The sequence below is a fragment of the Lucilia sericata genome, unplaced genomic scaffold (genome assembly GCF_015586225.1).
Source record: "Lucilia sericata isolate MDLA Ls3-8-SP2 unplaced genomic scaffold, ASM1558622v1 Contig001261F_arrow, whole genome shotgun sequence".
Classification (NCBI taxonomy): domain Eukaryota; kingdom Metazoa; phylum Arthropoda; class Insecta; order Diptera; family Calliphoridae; genus Lucilia; species Lucilia sericata.
The window spans coordinates 84,536-107,740 of record NW_023995214.1 but is presented as its reverse complement, the minus strand read 5'-3'; the positions used below and the strand labels follow the sequence as shown (position 1 = coordinate 107,740).

General features: G+C 30.9%; 1 protein-coding gene across 3 annotated transcripts; it reads right to left on the bottom strand.

The window, feature by feature from the left end:
* Nucleotides 1–957: 957 nt before the first annotated feature.
* On the bottom strand, nucleotides 958–22,628 carry LOC119610678 (phospholipase ABHD3). Of its 3 annotated transcripts, none has more exons than XM_037966003.1 (6): nucleotides 22,484–22,628; nucleotides 8,131–8,313; nucleotides 7,893–8,062; nucleotides 7,408–7,829; nucleotides 7,211–7,341; nucleotides 958–5,455 (listed from the first exon to the last, which is right to left on the bottom strand). In XM_037966003.1, exons 2-6 carry the CDS (start codon nucleotides 8,233–8,235, stop codon nucleotides 4,970–4,972), a joined length of 1,314 nt encoding a protein of 437 aa, XP_037821931.1. In that variant the 5' UTR covers nucleotides 8,236–8,313; nucleotides 22,484–22,628; the 3' UTR covers nucleotides 958–4,969. The 3 variants fall into 3 exon arrangements, with proteins under 3 accessions (XP_037821931.1, XP_037821929.1, XP_037821930.1); XM_037966001.1 differs by lacking the exon at nucleotides 22,484–22,628 and adding an exon at nucleotides 19,278–19,642; XM_037966002.1 differs by lacking the exon at nucleotides 22,484–22,628 and adding an exon at nucleotides 13,128–13,235.
* Nucleotides 22,629–23,205: the final 577 nt, after the last annotated feature.

Here is a 23,205-nt window from a genome sequence, read left to right as displayed (position 1 = left end):
AGTTCAGTTCTAGTTCAGTTCTAGTACAGTTCTAGTTCAGTTCTAGTTCAGTTCTAGTTCAGTTCTAGTTCAGTTCTAATTCCGTTCTAGTTCCGTTCTAGTTCAGTTCTAGTTCAGTTCTAGTTCAGTTCTAGTTCAGTTCTAGTTTAGTTCTAGTTCTCTCTAGTTCACTTCTAGTTCAGTTCTAGTTCAGTTCTAGTTCAGTTCTAGTTCAGTTCTAGTTCAGTTCTAGTTCAGTTCTAGTTTAGTTCTAGTTCCGTTCTAGTTCCGTTCTAGTTCCGTTCTAGTTCAGTTCTAGTTCAGGTCTAGTTCAATTCTAGTTCAGTTCTAGTTCAATACTAGTTCAGTTCTAGTTCTGTTCTAGTTCAGTTCTAGTTCAGTTATAGATCAGCTCTAGTTCAGTTCTAGTTCAGTACTAGTTCAGTTCTAGTTCAGTTCTAGTTCAGTTTTAGTTCAGTTCTAATTCAGTTTTAGTACAGTTCTAGTTCAGTTCTAGTTCAGTTTTAGTTCAGTTTTAGTTCAGTTCTAGTTCAGTTTTAGTTCAGTTCTAGTTCAGTTCTAGTTCAGTTCTAGTTCAGTTCTAGTTCAGTTCTAGTTCAGTTCTAGTTCAGTTCTAGTTCAGTTCTAGTTCAGTTCTAGTTCAGTTCTAGTTCAGTTCTAGTTCAGTTCTAGTTCAGTTCTAGTTCAGTTCTAGTTCAGTTCTAGTTCAGTTTTAGTTCAGTTTTAGTTCAGTTCTGGGTGAGTTCTAGTTCAGTTCTAGTTCAATTCCAAGTCAATTCTAGTTCAAGTCTAGTTCAGTTCTAGTTCTGTTGTAGTTCAGAATGTAAAGTCCAAAAATTAAGCCTTTGAATAAATACCCAGGGTTTGATTTTAAAGTTGAAACATTAAGATAAATAAATTAAGAATTCTTTAATGTTAAAATTAAACACTTGTTCCTTTTTTTAAACGATTGAAATTGTTCTTTAATTTATTTTGTTAACTGATTTTGTATTTATTTATTAAATATTTTGTTTATTTTCTTTTTATTAAGTAGTATATAATACAATAATACACAATTTTATTGTTATATGTCATATTAGGGTATGTTTACCTATAACAAACGAAAAAATCCGTCTAAAATATTTATAAGAAAAACAAAAATCTTTTTTTAAATTAGTTTTTAAGGATTTCTTATAAATTTTTGCTTTAGAAATATTTTAGGTTTTTTTTAGATAAACGGGGAAATTGCTCTGTAAAGCGTTACGATAGAAAATATTTTAATATCGCAACATGTTATAGGGTAACCTTCCCAGCCTTGTTATTTTGTTAATACTTTATATTTGTTATTACATTTTAAATTAATTTGTTAGTAAATATTAATTAAATATTTCAAAAAAGTGTTTAAAATCTAAACTAATTTTTTATTATTTTAATTTTATGTTAAAAGCAGGATTTTATTTATTAATTTTTTTTTGCAAAAATGACTTTTTGTTTAAAGCTTTTTTTTCAATTTGTTAATCACACACATTGTTTGTGTTTTTACTATTTCGTTAATAATGATATGTGCTAAAAAATTAATAATTTTTGTCTCATTAACTAATTAAGTTTTATACGTATTTTTAAAATGTTGATTTTTTTTTTTTTTTTTTGCTAAATTCTACTTATTAAAAATGTTTTTTTTATATATTTATTTTTTGGTGTATTGCTAAAGTATTTATTTTTAAAAAAAGGTACTGTTTGGTTAATTAATTGTTTTGTTGCAGCTTTTAGTAATTGCACAAAATTGAGTTTAATTGTTAGTTAATATTAAGTTATACAGGCCTGTCACAGAATTTCATTCCGATCGAAAGTGGAATTATTTCCGTATTTTTGCTTCTTCTAAAAAAGAAAACGAAAAATTCTTTCGGAATGAAACCACTTTCAGTTTTTGAAGTGGAATTGATATTTGTATGTAATTAACGCTTTTCTTAGTTTTAATAATAAGAACCTTTACTAAAAACATGGTTCTTGTTTTGATTAGCTAAACAAGAACAATTTTAAATGAAATCTATATAATTTTATTCATTTTTTGTCAATTTACGAAATAATTCGGAATTTGGAGAAGCTAAAACAAAAATGATCGGAATAATAATACGGAATTGAAACCATTTCGATCGGAATGTGTGACAGACCTGATAGTTAATGTTTATTTTAAAATGGCAAGTTATGTTTGTATGTTATTTTTAAAAATTTTTTTGTAAATGTTAAGTGATATCTTTTTAGTAATTGAAAATGTCAAAAAATTAGTTTGAAGCTGGTTGGATTAAAATCGTTAGCAATTCGTATGTTTTTTGAAGCAATTTTGTAAGGGCTCTTGATATCTTCTGAATACACATCTTGAATCTTTCTATTACACATGCTTTCAAGTATTTTTTATTTAAATGTTGTAAAATCGGTCCATAAATATCGGAAATGAAAATTTCAAAACAACAATTTTTCTTATATAGAAGAAACTTCTCTATAGGCAAGTGTCTTTAGAAGGAACTCTTCTATAGGCAAGTGTCTAGAGAAGAATGTGTAGAGAAGACATTCTTCTATAGACAAATGTCTATAGAAGAATTTTATAAGCTGGTCTTCTATAGGAGAATTTTCTGTAGACCCTTCATTAGGCAAGTGACTATATAAGCTGGTCTTCTAAAGGCAAAAATCTATAGAAGACACTCTTCTATTGACAAGTGTCAATAAGAAACTCTTATATAGGAGAGTGTCTACAGAAGACACCCGTCTATAGGCAAGTGTCAATAAGAAACTCATATAGGAGAGTGTCTACAGAAGACACTCTTCTATATGCAAGGGTCTATAGAAGACATTCTTCTATAGGTGCTTATAGAAAACACTCTTCTAAAGGCTAGTGTCTATAGAAGACAGTTTTCTATAAAGAAGTTTCTATAAAAGACACTCTTCTATAGGCAATTGTCAATAGAAGACACTCTTCCATGGACAATGGTCTATAGAAAGTACTCTTCTATAAACAAGTGTTTACAAAAGGCACTTTTCTATATACAAGTGTTTATAGAGGCACTTTTCTATAGAAAGTGTCAGTAGAAGACACTCTTTTATAGGCAAGTGTCTATAGGAGACATTCTTCTATAGGCAAGGGTCTATAGAAAACATTATTCTATAAGCAAGTGTCTATAGAAGACACTCTTCTATAGGAAAGTGTCTTTATAAGACACTCCTCTATAGGTAAGTGTCTTTAGAAGGAACTCTTCTATAGGCAAGTGTCTATGGAAAACACTCTTCTATAGGCGAATGTATAGAGAAGACATTCTTCTATAGACAAATGTCTATAGAAGAATTTTTTTAAGCTGGTCTTCTATAGGAGAATTTTCTCTCTTCTATAGGCAATTGTCTATAGAAGACACTTCTCTATAGGCAAGTGTCTTTAGAAGGAACTCTTCTATAGGCAAGTGTCTATGGAAAACACACTTCTATAGGCCAATGTGTAGATAAGACATTCTTCTATAAACAAATGTCTATATAAGAATTTCATAAGCTGGTCTTCTATAGGAGAATTTTTTGTTGACCCTTCATTAGGCAAGTGACTATATAAGCTGGTCTTCTATAGGCAAAAATCTATAGAAGACACTATTTTATAGGCAAGTGTCAATAAGAAACTCTTATATAGGAGAGTGTCTACAGAAGACACTCTTCTTTAGGCAAGTGACTCTAGAAGACACTCTTCTAAAGGCTAATGTCTATAGAAGACAGTTTTCTATTAAGAAGTTTCTATAAAAGACACTCTTCTATAGGCAATTGTCAATAGAAGACACTCTTCCATGGACAACTGTCTATAGAAAGTACTCTTCTATACAAGTGTTTATAGAGACACTTTTCTATAGGAAAGTGTCTATAGAAGACACTCATCTTTAGAGAAGTATATAAAAAATACAATCTTCTATAGGCAAGGGTCTATAGAAGACACTCGTTTATGGGCAGGTGTCTGTAGAACACACTCTTATATAGGACAGTGTCTATAGAAGACACTATAGATTGCTATAATTCGACTACTGCCCTTCAAGTACTTTATAACTTTGTTAAAAATTTAATGGAATGCTTAATCAATTTGACGCTTCGAAATACATTTTTGACAGCGAATAAATAAAGTATTCTTAAAATATCTATTACAAACTATATAATTCTGATAACTTATCGAAAAAACTTCCAATTTGATATAACTATGTATATAATTATCACTTTACGATAAAAAACAGTTTTATTACGTTCTAATAATTAAAAAATGGCCAATTTTTATCTCTATCTTACTAATTACTTATGTCGTAATCTTAAATACGATACGATACTTATGCGAAATTTGATAAACTACAAAAATTTTTGACTAGAATTTAAAAGAAATTTGATTATGTGACTTATTTTGGAATGAAAATTATATAGTTTTTTCACGATATAAGGACATAAGTATCACAAAATTACAGTCCATATGAAAGTATAAATTATTAATATGTAAAGTAGAAAATGAAAAGATATTTGTGAAAATATGATTTTTAAAGATTAACATAAAATCTATAAACACAGCACAAATTAGGATATTCCAAGATCGAACGAAATCTCTATGTTATTAGGATTTTGATCGATGTCTAATGCCCCTAAAATGAACTACATAAAATCTAATGCAGCTGAAAAGTTGAAATAAGATGAAGTAGAGAGAAAGAGAGAGAGAGGGAGAGTTAGCTTAAAAATGTCTTAATTCTTTTCGATTCTGCCTATCACAATAAAAATATTAATCATTCAGAGCGAAACATTAAAATGAGAAATTTAGTATAACAACCTAATTTAAGTAACATTTTGTATATAGTACGAGTATATGTATAGCAGGAAACCAATTCTACTACAAAATTATTCTAATTTTTTTTTTTTTTTGCTTCGTTCAAAAAAAGACCTTCTTAATAAAATGTTACTCTTCTCAAGTAACTGCGTAATTGTTATCAAACTACATTTCCTTGCACAACTCCTCTAATTGTTCCGAATTCAAAAACGATGAGGATATTTTCATATCGACCTTCTTATCGAGTTCTTCAGTGGGAAATAAATACTTTCGTTCATCATATTTTTCAAACATTTCGCTGGTTATTTTTTTAAATTCATCCATTTTATCACACAAAACAGTTGTAAAATATTCTACAAATAAACGTCCCATATACTCTTCTTTCGATGACGGCCACCATCCCTGCAGGAAACCAATATGACCACCGCGAGCGGTTACAACTATGGCGACATGAGTACTCTCTTCGGCTGGCTTAATGGGTATGGCTTCGAGGGGTTGGAATGGATCGTCAGCAGCGCTAAGGCATAACAATGGCACGGTAATGTAGTGTAGTTTATTGTGTAGTGTAGCATCGGAGTAGTAGTCATCTACGTGGGCATAGCCAAATTGTTTTGATGTAAATAAGGCATCGAATTCTTTGATGGTTTTACACTGTAAAGAAAAAAATCATAATAAGTTCAATTCCACATTAAAGCCGAATGTCCTCTAAAAATTCCTCTTTTCTAGAGAAACTTGCTTTAGAAGTGCTCTTCTATTGACCAGTAACTACAAATTACACTCTGCCAAGTCTATGGAAGACACCCATCTATAAAAGAGTGTCTTTTATAGAAACTTGTATATAGAAGAGTTTCTTCTATAGACACTTGTCTATTGAAAAATATCTTCTGGCTATAGACGACACTCTTCTATATGCAAGCGTGTACAGAAGACACTCTTATATAGACAAGTGTCTATAGAAGACACTGCTCTATAGACAATTGTCTATAGAACACATTCTTTTATAAACAAGTGTCTATAGAAGACACTCTTCTATAGACAAGTGTCTATAAAAGACACTCTTCTATAGACAAGTGTATATAGGAGACACTGCTCTATAGACAAGTGTCTATAGAAGGCATTCTTTTATAGACAAGTGTCTATAGAAGGCACTCTTCTATAGACAAGTGTCTATAAAAGACACTCTTCTATAGACAAGTGTCTACAGAAGACACTCTTCCATAGGCAAGTGTCTACAGAAGACACCCTTTTATAGGCAAGTGTCGAAAGAAGACACTCTTCTATAGACAAGTTTCTATAGAAGACAATCTTCTATAGACAAGTGTCTATAGAAGACACTCTTCTATAGACAAGTGTATATAGCAGACACTCTTCAATAGACAAGTGTCTATAGACGACACTCTTCAATAGACAAGTGTCTATAGAAGACACTCTTCTATAAATAAGTGTCTATAGAAGACTCTCTTCTATAGACAAGTGTCTACAGAAGACACTCTTCCATAGGCAAGTGTCTACAGAAGACACTCTTTTATAGGCAAGTGTCGATAGAAGACACTCTTCTATAGACAAATTTCTATAGAAGACACTTTTCAATAGACAAGTGTCTATAGAAGACACTCTTCAATAGACAAGTGTATATAGAAGACACTCTTCTATAGACAAGTGTCTATAGAAGACACTCTTCAATAGAAAAGTATCTATAAAAGACACTCTTCAATAGACAAATGTCTATAGAAGACACTCTTCAATAGACAAATGTCTATAGAAGACACTCTTCTATAGACAAGTGTCTATAAAAGACACTCTTCTATAGACAAGTGTCTACAGAAGACACTCTCCCATAGGCAAGTGTCTACAGAAGACACTCTTTTATAGGCAAGTGTCGATAGAAGACACTCTTCTATAGACAAGTTTCTATAGAAGACACTCTTGTATAGACAAGTGTCTATAGAAGACACTCTTCTATAGACAAGTGTATATAGCAGACACTCTTCAATAGACAAGTGTCTATAGAAGACACTCTTCAATAGACAAGTGTATATAGAAGACACTCTTCTATAGACAAGTGTCTATAGACGACACTCTTCAATAGAAAAGTATCTATAGAAGACACTCTTCAATAGACAAGTGACTATAGACGACATTCTTCAATAGACAAGTGTCTATAGAAGACACTCTTCTATAGACAAGTGTCTATAGAAGACTCTCTTCTAAAGACAAGTGTCTATAGAAGACACTCTTTTATAGACAAGTGTCTATAGAAGACACTCTTTCATAGACAAATTTCTATACAAGACACTCTTTTATAGACAAGTGGCTATAGAAGACACTCTTCTATAGGTAAGTGTCTATAGAAAACACTCTTCTATACACAAGATTTTATAGAAGACATTCCATCCTTAAACTTACCGTTAAAATTTTGTCCATATCAATATCAGCATCTTTAAAAATTTCACAACTTTTTAAAGTCTTACACAGACTGTTGGTCAAATGTCTACCCAATAAATTATTTAAAATAGGCTTTTCAATACTGGCGGTACCTGAAATTACAAAATAAAATCATTCAATTAAAATTCACAAATTACATTAAAAGCTCCCTCCCCTACCTTTGTGTACATCCCATGGGGCAGAAATAATTTTAGCGGCTGCCAAATAAGTACGTGCCTCCACACTTTTACGCACCAAATAGTTGCCCAATATAAGACCACCCATTGATATACCCGCTGCACCCAGTCTATCTTTGGGTACAGTTTTACCCACATGTTTAACCACCTCCGATAGATCTTCACAATTTGAGGCACAATACAAGCGGGGAGTTTTCAATTCAATACCACCCAAACCACGATTATTGAAAACTACCACACGCAAACCGGACTGTTTGGCTGCAACCACTAAACATTTAACATATTCAGCCTGAGATTCACCCGTTAAACCGGGTAGTAAAATAACACAAGGACCATCTTTACTGCAACCGTCTTCCATCCAGTCCAAAGCTACTTCACCACCATCGGGTAAAACCAGAATTTCTCTAATTAAGGATTAAAGAAAATTATAATAAAATGTTTAATAATTATAAACCAACAACTCTCACCTTCTGTAATTAATTTTTGGCAATACTTGTGATCTTATAATACTAGCAAATACTGTTTGGGCTCGACTTTCAAAACACCAAAATGTGGGCCAATATTTCATTTCTAATGTCGGTATATTATTATATAAAAACTTTTTAAATGGTCCATCGGCACAGGCTACAATTGGACGCTGAAATTGCAAGTAATTAATTTTGAGTCTCAGTTTTGGGGAAGGTTAAATTTTAAAGAAAATCTTACCTTAACTACTTGTAATAAATAATATATAACATATGCCAGGGTGGCATAGGCCCATAAATGTAAACGTGGTATATTTGTTAAATAAAACATTACAGAATATAACATGTTTTAATTAGTTTTTAGAAATTTGTTTTCAATTAATTGTTTGTTGAACTTAAAGAAAGACCTAATTTCGGTTAGTAGCTAAAAAGAAAGAAAATTAAATTTTAATTTAGTTTTGTTTTAATAGAATATACAAAAACTTTATTTTAAATTATTTGGGTCAGTTTTTTACTTAATTTTAATTGCAAAAATAATTTGTTTAAAAATTTTCGACATTTAGGTTCTTTGCAAATCGAGTTCTTTAGCTGGAAATAAATACATTGCAATGTATTATGGTTAATTTTTTCAAAATTCTTTAACTGACTAAATTCCTTAGTCGATCAAAAGGTCGACTATAGAGAAGTCTGCAGTCTGGACTGTAAATAGCCTATATTCTGGACTATAGAATTGTCTATAGTCTGGACTATTGAATAGTCTATAGTCTGGACTATAGAGTAGCCTATAGTCTGGACTATAGAATAGTCTATAGTCTGGACTATAGAATAGTCTATAGTCTGGACTATAGAATAGTCTATAGTCTGGACTATAGAATAGTCAATAGTCTGGACTATAGAATAGTCTATAGTCTGGACTATAGAATAGTCTATAGTCTGGACTATAGAATAGTCTATAGTCTGGACTATAGAATAGTCTATAGTCTGGACTATAGAATAGTCTATAGTCTGGACTATAGAATAGTCTTTAGTCTGGACTATAGAATAGTCTTTAGTCTGGACTATAGAATAGTCTTTAGTATGGACTATAGAATAGTCTATAGTCTGGACTATTGAATAGTCTATAGTCTGGACAATAGAATAGTCTATAGTCTGGACTATAGAATAGTCTATAGTCTGGACTATAGAATAGTCTATAGTCTGGACTATAGAATAGTCTATAGTCTGGACTATAGAATAGTCTATAGTCTGGACTATAGAATAGTCTATAGTCTGGACTATAGAATAGTCTATAGTCTGGACTATAGAATAGTCTATAGTCTGGACTATAGAATAGTCTATAGTCTGGACTATAGAATAGTCTATAGTCTGGACTATAGAATAGTCTATAGTCTGGACTATAGAACAGTCTATAGTCTGGACTATAGAATAGTCTAGAGTCTGGACTATAGAATAGTCTATAGTCTGGACTATAGAATAGTCTAGAGTCTTGACTATAGAATAGTCTACAGTCTGGACTATAGAATAGTCTTTAGTCTGGACTATAGAATAGTCTATAGTCTGGACTATAGAATAGTCTATAGTCTGGACTATAGAATAGTCTATAGTCTGGACTATAGAATAGTCTATAGTCTGGACTATAGAATAGTCTATAGTCTGGACTATAGAATAGTCTATAGTCTGGACTATAGAACAGTCTATAGTCTGGACTATAGAATAGTCTATAGTCTGGACTATAGAATAGTCTATAGTCTGGACTATAGAATAGTCTAGAGTCTTGACTATAGAATAGTCTACAGTCTGGACTATAGAATAGTCTACAGTCTGGACTATAGAATAGTCTATAGTCTGGACTATAGAATAGTCTATAGTCTGGACAATAGAATAGTCTATAGTCTGGACTATAGAATAGTCTATAGTCTGGACTATAGAATAGTCTATAGTCTGGACTATAGAATAGTCTATAGTCTGGACTATAGAATAGTCTATAGTCTGGACTATAGAATAGTCTATAGTCTGGACTATAGAATAGTCTATAGTCTGGACTATAGAATAGTCTATAGTCTGGACTATAGAATAGTCTATAGTCTGGACTATAGAATAGTCTATAGTCTGGACTATAGAATAGTCTATAGTCTGGACTATAGAATAGTCTATAGTCTGGACTATAGAATAGTCTATAGTCTGGACTATAGAATAGTCTATAGTCTGGACGATAGAATAGTCTAGAGTCTGGACTATAGAATAGTCTATAGTCTGGACTATAGAATAGTCTAGAGTCTGGACTATAGAATAGTCTATAGTCTGGACTATAGAATAGTCTAGAGTCTTGACTATAGAATAGTCTACAGTCTGGACTATAGAATAGTCTACAGTCTGGACTATAGAATAGTCTACAGTCTGGACTATAGAATAGTCTACAGTCTCCACTATAGAATATCTACTGTCTCGACTATAGAATAGTATACAGTCTCGACTATAGAATAGTCTACTGTTTCGACTATAGAATAGTCTACAGTCTCGACTATAGAATAGTCTACTGTTTCGACTATAGAATAGTCTACAGTCTCGACTATAGAATAGTCTCTAGTCTGGACTATAGAATAGTCTATAGTCTGGAATATAGAATAGTCTATAGTCTGGAATATAGAATAGTCTATAGTCTGGAATATAGAATAGTCTATAGTCTGGACTATAGAATAGTCTATAGTCTGGACTATAGAATAGTCTATAGTCTGGACTATAGAATAGTCTATAGTCTGGACTATAGAATAGTCTATAGTCCGGACTATAGAATAGTCTATAGTCTGGACTATAGAATAGTCTATAGTCTGGACTATAGAATAGTCTATAGTCTGGACTTTAGAATAGTCTGGACTATAGAATAGTCTATAGTCCGGACTATAGAATAGTCTATAGTCTGGACTATAGAATAGTCTATAGTCTGGACTATAGAATAGTCTATAGTCTGGACTATAGAATAGTCTATAGTCTGGACTATAGAATAGTCTATAGTCTGGACTATAGAATAGTCTATAGTCTGGACTATAGAATAGTCTATAGTCTGGACTATAGAATAGTCTATAGTCTGGACTATAGAATAGTCTATAGTCTGGACTATAGAATAGTCTATAGTCTGGACTATAGAATAGTCTATAGTCTGGACTATAGAATAGTCTATAGTCTGGACTATAGAATAGTCTATAGTCTGGACTATAGAATAGTCTATAGTCTGGACTATAGAATAGTCTATAGTCTGGACTATAGAATAGTCTATAGTCTGGACTATAGAATAGTCTATAGTCTGGACTATAGAATAGTCTATAGTCTGGACTATAGAATAGTCTATAGTCTGGACTATAGAATAGTCTATAGTCTGGACTATAGAATAGTCTATAGTCTGGACTATAGAATAGTCTATAGTCTGGACTATAGAATAGTCTATAGTCTGGACTATAGAATAGTCTATAGTCTGGACTATAGAATAGTCTATAGTCTGGACTATAGAATAGTCTATAGTCTGGACTATAGAATAGTCTATAGTCTGGACTATAGAATAGTCTATAGTCTGGACTATAGAATAGTCTATAGTCTGGACTATAGAATAGTCTATAGTCTGGACTATAGAATAGTCTATAGTCTGGACTATAGAATAGTCTATAGTCTGGACTATAGAATAGTCTATAGTCTGGACTATAGAATAGTCTATAGTCTGGACTATAGAATAGTCTATAGTCTGGACTATAGAATAGTCTATAGTCTGGACTATAGAATAGTCTATAGTCTGGACTATAGAATAGTCTATAGTCTGGACTATAGAATAGTCTATAGTCTGGACTATAGAATAGTCTATAGTCTGGACTATAGAATAGTCTATAGTCTGGACTATAGAATAGTCTATAGTCTGGACTATAGAATAGTCTATAGTCTGGACTATAGAATAGTCTATAGTCTGGACTATAGAATAGTCTATAGTCTGGACTATAGAATAGTCTATAGTCTGGACTATAGAATAGTCTATAGTCTGGACTATAGAATAGTCTTTAGTCTGGACTATAGAATAGTCTATAGTCTGGACTATAGAATAGTCTATAGTCTGGACTATAGAATAGTCTATAGTCTGGACTATAGAATAGTCTATAGTCTGGACTATAGAATAGTCTATAGTATGGACTATAGAATAGTCTATAGTCTGGACTATAGAATAGTCTATAGTCTGGACTATAGAATAGTCTATAGTCTGGACTATATAATAGTCTGCTATATGATGTATATAGTTTATAGCCTGCACTATAGAATAGAAATTCATGGTTTAGTAAATTATCGTATTTATTGAAAAAAATATTTTCCTAAGAAATCCATATCGATTTGAGTCATAAATTGACTTATCAAAATTTTACAAATTCTAATATGGAATATGTAATCATAACAGTATGACTTGCAAAATTTGTATTAATATTCGCGTAATAAATTATCTTAATTTATTTTTTAATTAAACATTAAAAATAAACTCTCTCTCTCTTTTTAACACAAATTCCCCAGCTTTAAAATTGTGTTTTGATAACAGTTCTAATGTTATTGTCATTAGAAAAAAAACTATAATACATGTAGTTGTTTATATTTGTTTATATGGACTTTTTACTTTGTTAGAAGGTAGGCAAGACACATGACTAATATCACTGATATCATACCTTTACTATTTCGATATAAACACAGCCAATAATTCAAATATTTAAGATTTTTTTAAGAGATTAAAAAAAGTATTTTTAAATGAGTAAAAGAGTTATATTTAAAAATTGCATTTCTCAGCAAACATCTAAGAAATTACTCAATAACATTAATATGTATTGATTTTTAAGAGAAGTTCCAAGTGTACAGCATGGGTATTGAAATTCTTTGAAATATTGAGAAACAAAATGCAGTATTTTAAAAATTTTAATATTTTGATGAAAGAGATAATGTTAATTTCAAATATTTCGACCAACTTGACCACAAGTTTCAATAGGGTCATTAACTTTAAAATTTATATGATTTATTTTCTATTTGTTTAATAACACAACTTATTAAGAAACCCTTTTTTTATACAACAATTTCTCAAGAGCCTTGATGATGCTTTTGTTTCAATATAATTTTGCATTTTGATTAGAAGACATGTATAATACATCTTTACTTAATTTGCTTTACGACACTTTTCTGATAATAAAACGGACGGACTATTAAAATAGAACAAAATGCAATTACATTAATGTTTAGATTATGTGTATATATGTAGATCTAAATTACTGCACGCGAACGGGTTTTATTTATTTAAACAATTCGTCCGATTTACAAAATGTATTTCACTCAACTGTTGTGTTTATAAAATAGTAACTTATATTTATGGCAAATTTGTGTTCACTTCTCCAAAGATAGTGTGCATACTCAATTCATTTATGGATTTGCATCAAGTCGAGATTATAGAGTATTCTGCAGTCTCAATAATACAAAACTGTAATATGGTCCATATAAGTAATAGTAGTCTCTACTTTCCAAACTATAAAATAGTTTATAGTCTGAACTAAAGAATAGTGTACGGCGTAGAATAGTCTATAGCCTGGTATGAAGAATAGTATGTAGTCTGACCTACAGAATAGTCTATAGTCTGGTCTAAAGATTAGTCTAAAGTCTGGTCTATAGTATACTCTATAGTCTGGCCTATAGAATACACTATAGTCTGGCCTATATAATAGTCTATAGTCTGGCCTATAAAATAGTCTGTAGTATAGTCTATAGTCTGAACTATAGTATAGTTTATAGTTTGAACTATAGCATAGTTTATAGTCTGAACTATAGAATAGTCTATAGTCTAAAGTATAAAATAGTCTATAGTCTGGACCATAGAATAGTCTATAATATGGACTATAGAATAATCTATAGTCTGAACTATATAATAGTCTATAGTCTGAACTATAGAATAGCATATAGTCTGAACTACAGAATAGTCTATAGTCTGAACTATAGACTAGTCTATAGTCTATAGAATACTCTATAGTCTGGCCTATATAATAGTCTATAGTCTGGCCTATAGAATAGTATATAATCTGGACTATAGAATAGTCTGAACTATAGTATAGTCTATAGTCTGAACTATAGTATAGTTTATAGTTTGAACTATAGTATAGTCTATAGTCTGAACTATAGAATAGCCTATAGTCTAAAGTATAGAATAGTCTATAGACTGAACTATAGAATAGCATATAGTCTGGACTATAGAATAGTCTATAGTCTGAACTATAGAATAGTCTATAGTCTGAACTATAGAATAGCATATAGTCTGGACTATAGAATAGTCTATAGTCTGAACTATAGAATAGTCTATAGTCTGGACAATAGAATAGTCTATAGTCTGGACTATAGAATAGTCTATAGTCTGAACTATAGAATAGTCTATAGTCTGAACTATAGAATAGTCTATAGTCTGGACTATAGAATAGTCTATAGTCCGGACTACAGAATAGTCTATAGTCTGGGATATAGACAGGGTATATAATAGCCTATCGTATGGACTACATAATAGTATATAGTCTGGAATATAGAATGGTCTATAGTATGTTCTATAGCATAGTCTATAGCCTGCCCTATATAATAATCTATAGTCTGAACTTAAGAATACTATAGTTGACAGTCTGGCCTACAGAATAGTCTATAGTCTGGACTGTAAAATAGTCCGTAGTATGTCCATTAGCATAGTTATGGCGTATAGCATAGTCTATAGTCTGGACTATAGAATAGTGCATAGTCTCGACTATGGAATAGTCTATAGTCTTCCCAGTTAAGTTTTAATAAATTACTCTTTTGGTAACCGAAAATCTTATATAATATTTCATAATCGATTTTACAATATCTCTTTAGTTAGGGTTATGTAGGGTTTTGTCTTAGTTCGTTGAAATCCAATTGTAAATATTTAAAGAGATTTAGATTTGTCTATAAAAATGCTCATGTAAATAGTAATACGTTAGTGTGCGGAAATAATATTTAATTTTGTATATATGTATGTATATAATATAAATTCATGTCTGAAAATTATTATAAATAAACTTAAATATTTAATAATATTTGTTATTGTTTTTATGGTCAAAGGTTTATTATTTTATAAAGTTTATTATTAACATATAGTAGTTAGTTGCTGTCTTTAAAAAATGTCTAGTTACACAAATTAAATATTTTCATAGTAATTTTCAAACAAATTAGTAATTTATAAACTATGTAGAAAAGCATTTAAATATAATTGTTATTATTATTGATCCACTTTTTCCTTATTCTAACACCTTAACCTTAAAAACTAATCAGCTGAAACGTTAGTTTTATCAATAAGGCAAAGTTAAACGGTAGTAGCGCAAGCAATTTTATCGCTTTCATCTTCTTTATTGGGGACATACTTGGGTCTCTTAATTTGATCCCTTTGTGAGCCACTATATAGATCCCTTAGACACCTATTCGTTTAACAAAATGTTCAACTAAAAACTTTGGTTGCAGTTGGAAAAAACACCCTTTTTAAAGACATGCATACAACAAATGTTGATTAAAATAACCACCCCTACTGTGCCAATGCACTATATCGTTCAATTTTAACCTATCTTTTTGTAATAACTTTCTACACTTATGCAAAGAGATTGGTAATATATTCCCTGAATTTCAATTGCTGTTATTTTAACAAGGTTATCTTTTATAATTTATGTTCCTTTTGAGTTTTGCAAATTCCTTATATAAAATACCACTTTGTTTACTTTGTTTTTGACTATTATTTCATGAAAATCAGGTAGTTCTTTTTGAACAAAATTTTATTACAATAGTTGTATAGATTACTGGGCAACGTGTTAGTTACACAATATCAAATCCCAATGGGAAACTATTCATGTATATTGTTTTTAATTTTTGAAAAAAGAAATATACAAAATACACACCTACTTATTTTCGTACAATTAAATAACGACATAAAATCTAATCTTTTATGACTGGTCACCGAAAGAGACAATTACAAAAAAATGCGTCAATAGAAAATACCCATGGTAATGATTTATAGTGCAAATTTATAATGTAATGGTAAAAAATATAAAGAAATATATGAAAATATTTGATTTTTTTAGAATATACTACAAATGTATTTATAGTTTTTAGGATGTACTATGATTTTGAGTATAAAATTGAAACGTCTACAGTTTTTGACCACAGAAAAGTGAAGTATCCTGACTATATATAAAGTCTATAGTACTGGACTATAGAATATTCTATAGTATGGACTATAGAATAGACTATAGAGTAGTCTATAGTCTGTACTATAGAATAGTCTATAGTCTGTACTATAGAATAGTATATAGTCTGGACTATAGAATAGTCTATTGTCTGGACTATAGAATAGTCTATAGTCTGGACTATAGAATAGTCTATAGTCTGGACTATAGAATAGTCTATAGTCTGGACTATAGAATAGTCTATAGTCTGGACTATAGAATAGTCTATAGTCTGGACTATAGAATAGTCTATAGTCTGGACTATAGAATAGGTTATAGTCTGGACTATAGAATTATCTATAGTCAGGACTATAGTATTGTCTATAGTCGGGACTATAGTATTGTCTACAGTCGGGACTATAGAATAGTCTATAGTCTGGATTATAGAATAGTCGATAGTGTGGATTATGGAATAGTCTATAGTCTGGACTATAGAATAGTCTATAATCTGGACTATAGAATAGTCTATAATCTGGACTATAGAATATTTTATAGTCTGGACTATAGAATAGTCTATAATCTAGACTATAGAATAGTCTATCTAGACTATGGAATAGTCTTTAGTCTGCACTATAGAATAGTCTATAGTCTGGACTATAGAATAGTCTATAGTCTGGACTATAGAATAGTCTGGACTATAGAATAGTCTATAGTCTGGACTATAGAATAGTCTATAGTCTGGAATATAGAATAGTCTATAGTCTGGACTATAGAATAGTCTATAGTCTGGACTATAGAATAGTCTATAGTCTGGACTATAGAATAGTCTATAGTCTGGACTATAGAATAGTCTATAGTCTGGGCTATAGAATAATCTATAGTCTGGACTATACAATAGTCTATAGTCTGGACTATAGAATAGTCTATAGTCTGGACTATAGAATAGTCTATAGTCTGGACTATACAATAGTCTATAGTCTGGACTATAGAATAGTCTATAGTCTGGACTATAGAATAGTCTATAGTCTGGACTATAGAATAGTCTATAGTCTGGACTATAGAATAGTCTATAGTCTGGACTATAGAATAGTCTATAGTCTGGACTATAGAATAGTCTATAGTCTGGACTATAGAATAGTCTATAGTCTGGACTATAGAATAGTCTATAGTCTGGACTATAGAATAGTCTATAGTCTGGACTATAGAATAGTCTATAGTCTGGACTATAGAATAGTCTATAGTCTGGACTATAGAATTATCTATAGTCTGGACTATAGAATAGTCTATAGTCTGGACTATAGAATAGTCTATAATCTGGTCTATAGAATAGTCTATAATCTGGACTATAGAATATTTTATAGTCTGGACTATAGAATAGTCTATAGTCTAGACTATAGAATAGTCTATAGTCTAGACTATAGAATAGTCTATAGTCTGGACTATGGAATAGTCTTTAGTCTGCACTATAGAATAGTCTATAGTCTGGACTATACAATCGTCTATAGTCTGGACTATAGAGTGGTCTATAGTCTGGACTATAGAATAGGCTATAGTCTGGACTATAGAATTATCTATAGTCAGGACTATAGTATTGTCTATAGTCGGGACTATAGTATTGTCTACAGTCGGGACTATAGAATAGTCTATAGTCTGGACTTTAGAATTATCTACAGTCTGGACTTTATAATTATCTATAGTCTGGGCTATAGAATAGTCTATAGTCTGGACTATAAATAGTCTATAGTCTAGACTATAAATAGTCTATAGTCTGGACTATAGAATAGTCTATAGTCTGGACTATAGAATAGTCTATAGTCTGGACTATAGAATTATCTATAGTCTGGACTAGAGTATTGTCTATAGTCTGGACTACAGAATTATCTATAGTCTGGACTATAGAATTATCTATAGTCTGGACTATAGTATTGTCTATAGTCTGGACTATAGAATTATCTATAGTCTGGACTATAGTATTGTCTATAGTCTGGACTATAGTATTGTCTATAGTCTGGACTATAGTATTGTCTATAGTCTGGACTATAGTATTGTCTATAGTCTGGACTATAGAATTATCTATAGTCTGGACTATAGTATTGTCTATAGTCTGGACTATAGAATTATCTATAGTCTGGACTATAGTATTGTCTATAGTCTCGACTATAGAATAGTCTATAGTCTGGGTTATAGAATAGTCTATAGTCTGGATTATAGAATAGTCTATAGTGTGGATTATAGAATAGTCTATAGTCTGGACTTAGAATAGTCTATAGCCTGGACTATAGAATAGTCTATAGTGTGGACTATAGAGTAATCTATATTCTTGACTATAGAATAGTCTATAGTCTTCATTGTAGGATAGTATATAGTCTATAGAGAAGTATATAGTCTTGACTATTGAAAAGTCGATATTCTATACTGTAGAATAGTCTATAGTTGACTATATAATAGGATATAGTCTTGACAATAGAATAGTCTATAGTCTTGACTATAGAATAGTCTATAGTCTTAACTATAGAATAGTCTATAATCTTGATTATAGAACAGTCTATAGTCTTGACTTTAGAACAATCCATAGTATAAATTATGGAGCGTCTTAACTATGGACCTTGTATACGAATTAATATTTAATACATTTTCCCTAAATTATTATTTATTTTAACATGATAGATAAAAATTAACTATGCAGCCATTAATTTGTATTTACTTTATAATAAACTTTAAGAGTCCACTTTAAATACAAATAACCCTTTTTTTTAATGTCAACCATTAATTCTTGTAAACGTGCGGAAACGTGATTATTAATTATAATTTTATCTCTCTTTCTCTCACCCACTCGTAGAAGCAAGCACACTTAAGCAGACACTCACACACATTCACTCTGGCAGACATTCAAACTATTATTTGACACAGTTGTTTAAAGAAAAAAAGGAAAGCAAATAGCAGACCTTGCATACTTCTAGGTTGGCAAAGAAATAAAAAAATCAATGCATACTTTACGAGGGTTTTAAGTAAACAAGCAATTTGAGGAAAAACTAATATTATAAATCGTTAAATCAATAGTTTGAAAATTATACTAGAGATGTGTGTGTTGTTGTTTAAGGTTAAAATTAATCCATAAAATTGTAATCTAATTTCAAACAAAGTTAATGACTAAACGAAAGAAGTAAAAACAACAACTCACCTTAGTTGCGTGACACCTTAATGTTTGTTCTACTTACAAAAGACCATTAATCAAGTCCTTTTTTTTTTTGGAAAAAATTAACCAAAATTTTTGTCTTCTTTTTTTTTAAAGCAATTACACAATTATTACATAAGTTTTATTTTTAAAAAATTTACGTGCAAAATTACGTTAAAATTTCAAAAGCAAAACAAATTTGGTAGCTTTGTAAACCTTTAAGGCTTTTAATGAGTATTATATGTTGGAAATCACTGTGTTCTACTTTTGTTATACTATATACAATTTTTATAATTTATTCATTTATTTTGTTGGCTACACTTTGGCGTAAAGTTCTATTTTAGCAGAACTTTCTGCTCAGTTTCACGGCACTTAATATACTGACGGAAGAAAATTTTTGGTTGTTTTTAAGTGGAAAAGTTAGAGTGTATGCATGTTATTTAAGAGCATAATATCAATTTTATTTGTCTCTCTTATCTGTGTGTGTTTTTTTTTTTTGTAATAAGCTTAATAACCGGCATTTGTTTTTAATTGTTTGTACACGTTCTCTTTGTTTTTATCAATAGATTTTATTAGAAATGTTGCAAATTTAGCGGGAGACAGAAATTGTATAGTTTTTTTTAATAATTTCTTAATTTCTATTAAAAGTTTTCGCTAAAGTTTTGAAATGAATTGAAATTGTTATCCTTTGGTCCTACAGCTTCCAGCGTTTTTACTATAAATAGTTAACATCATTGTTTATCTTTCGTAGTATTTGTACTCCTTGCAAATGTATGCGTAAAAATGCCCAAAAAATTAAATTCACGTGCTAGTTTTGGCACGTTTTTGCAATGTTTCAATGCCATTTTATGTTTGGCATACTTTTAGGTTTAGTTAAGAGAGTATTACTCTTTGTTATGTGCATGTTTTGTGCTCTTAAAAAATAACAACCACAAATCGTTAGGGTAGATTTATTAACCCATTCGTTGTATTATTTTGGGGGGTTGGAAAACAGACGTGAAAAATTACATATAATGCATTTTGAAAAATTATTAAGAAAACAAACAATTGATTTTTGAATTGAAACCCTTTTTAAACGAAGTTATTTCCGATTTGAATTTTTCCTCAAAAAATCTATTTCATCGAATCATTATTTTTCATATACAACTTAATGGGAAATATGATTGATCACGGTTTTTCACTATTTTCTCAATTGCAGCCTTATTTATGGATCTACAGTTGTTTTGAGCACAGCTTAAAGAATAGGGACTATAATCTTTAGGCGTTTTTGGATCTACAGGGTGCTTTCAATAATATAAAGATTGAGGCGATTAGAGATTCGCTTGTAGAGCCAGGGGTTCAGAAATTTCTTGTGAATTGGATAGTCCGCATGCAGAATTATAAACTCGAACCTAGAAGACTATTGCATTAGGAGAAGGGTTACCAAGGGGACGTCACAGGGGGTGTTTTCCTCTATTTAGAGCTATTAGAATCAAAAAACAGGAAGATCGTGGCCTATGCATATGACGTAGAAAATTTCTATCTACGATCTGTGACATCATGAAGAATGCACTGGGTGAGATCTTGATATGGGAAGAAGCTAAAAGATTATTAACAGGCGTTATTAAGGTAGTCAGCCAACTTTAGGCTACCGATGTTAGATGGCGTCGAAAAAAGTTGATTTAGAGGAGTTACATAAGTATTTAGGTACTTTCCTTGGTAGCAAGTTTTCATGGAAAGAACATACTCAGGAATCTACTAAGATTCTATGAGTCTTCGTTAATCAAACATTCTCGTGAAAATGGTAACTCTAGAAATACGAAACTAGACTTTGAGAAAGCACCTCTAAAGGAATTTCCAACAAGGGACTGGCATGTACCGGCACAGGTGCCGTTGTCCATATACATAGCTGATGCCAATATAAAAAGTTCCTTCAGACTCCCTAATGAATGTCATGTCTTCCAAGCAGAGAATCTAGCGATCTAGAAAGCGACAGAAATGATATGGAATCTACTAGACTCTATGATAATTCGTTAATCAAACCTTGACAATGACACGAAAATTCTGGCGCCCAAATTATGGCATACGATATCGATCGAAATCTCAATAGAATCTAAATGGAGATTTCGATCGATCTCGTTTTCCATAATTTGGGCCCTGTACTTGATCATGGTAACTCTAGAAGTACAAAACTAACTCTAGAAGTACGAAACTAGACTTCGAGGGACTATTGGCATGCACGGATGCCGTTGTCTATATAGCTGATACCGATATTAAAAGGTTCTTCAGACTCCCTAACGAATGTCGTGTCTTCCAAGCAGAGATCCTAGCGATCTAGAAAGTGACAGAAATGATAATGGAATCATATAGATATCCCCGTTTAGACAATTTATGTCGATAGTCAAACTGCTCTTAGAGCATTGGATACAAGAGTGAAATCACTCTGTGACTATTATGGGTTGATTTTCGAGAGAATCCGCAACATCATCATCTAATCCTGGAATAGTAGAATGGATTGAAAAATTTCAAGTGCGTTATGGCCAAAACTTGATGCCCCTACATCAATATACCAATATACTTCTAGGACTGGATAGGAGCAGTCTAAGGATTCTGATGGGGTTCTTAAAAGAATTTTCTCAATTAGTGCCCTTGGCAGTAAGTGAAGTTTTGCGAAGATGCCGAGGAACTATAAACGATTGAGCACATAATTGGTCACTGTCCTAGAATAAAATATCTGACTAACTGACAGAAATTGTGGGACTCATCCCTGTCAGTCTACTAGGTTTTACCAGGGGAATTAGTAATTTCTTTGAAATAAGACTTCTTCACAATATTCTTTCACAATACTTTCTTAGGGAATCGATTCGGAATTTACCTGTTTTTATTTCACTCTCTCCTTCGTCTAGTGTTTTGTTTCTCTTTGGATCTTCACACTCTACGAAGGGAATAATAATGGACTTTATCATCTACGAGTGGAATTCAGTTTTTTATGGTGCATAACCCTTCAAAAGCTACAGATCTAAAGCCGATTTCATTTTTATATTTAAAAATACAGTTTTGCTGGGAATGAGTGATCACAGATGTTCAATATTTACTTAATTGAAGAATCGAGAGATTCGGGAAGATGAGTGGGATTAAGATTTATTAGGTTCTGCTTAATTCTTATGGAAATTTTAGATTTCTATGAACCAGAAAGATTCAAACATGAACTTATGCTAAGAATCTACACTTACCACTTGCCTCTCAAATGTAGAATTCTTAAAATGCGAATGAATATTTATTTGTTGGAATTGGTATGATTTTAAAACGTTGCTAGAAAGTTTTTTTTTTTTTTTGGATTTGTTACATAAAATTTTAAAAAGTTTTGAAAAAATTAATACAAAATAGTTGGACTTTCTTAAAATGAAAGGAGAGGGTTGCCTATAGAACGTTTTATTTCAATATGCACCAGTTTTACAGTTTATTCGATTATTTAACTTATAAATCGACACATTTTAATGTCGTTAACGTTAGCAAGACCCCTGTTTAAATCCAATAATAAAACAACAAAAACTTTATTTATTATATTATTTAAGGTACTTTATTTTTTTACGTTTATGGAAATAATTTCCCATAAACTCATTTTAAACGAATTATTTAGCTTTTTTATAAAAAATGTATAATGTGTATATATAGTAAAATATAGAATTAAATGATGAATATATGTACAATGAAATTTTGTTCAAATAAGAAATTTATAAAAAAAATTATACAAATTTTGGAATAAGCAAATGTAAATAAAAAAAATCAAAGTCAAAATTAAAAAAAATATATATGTATATAGTCAGGTCAAGAAGAATTGCTATTACTACTCAGTAAGCGAATTATTATATAGTAAAACTGTAGAGGTATTTATAATTAAAATTAATTTAAATATAAATACAACTTGGTAAACAAAGAAAATCAAGTGGAATAC

Bases quoted from the DNA above. Each gene is read 5' to 3' on its own strand.
- LOC119610678 (XM_037966003.1), bottom strand. From the start codon at position 8,235: ATGTTATATTCTGTAATGTTTTATTTAACAAATATACCACGTTTACAT. The intron at 7,830-7,892 runs GTGAGAGTTGTT...ATCCTTAATTAG, and splicing joins CCAAAAATTAATTACAGAAG to AGAAATTCTGGTTTTACCCG. The intron at 7,342-7,407 runs GTAGGGGAGGGA...TTGTAATTTCAG, and splicing joins CCCATGGGATGTACACAAAG to GTACCGCCAGTATTGAAAAG.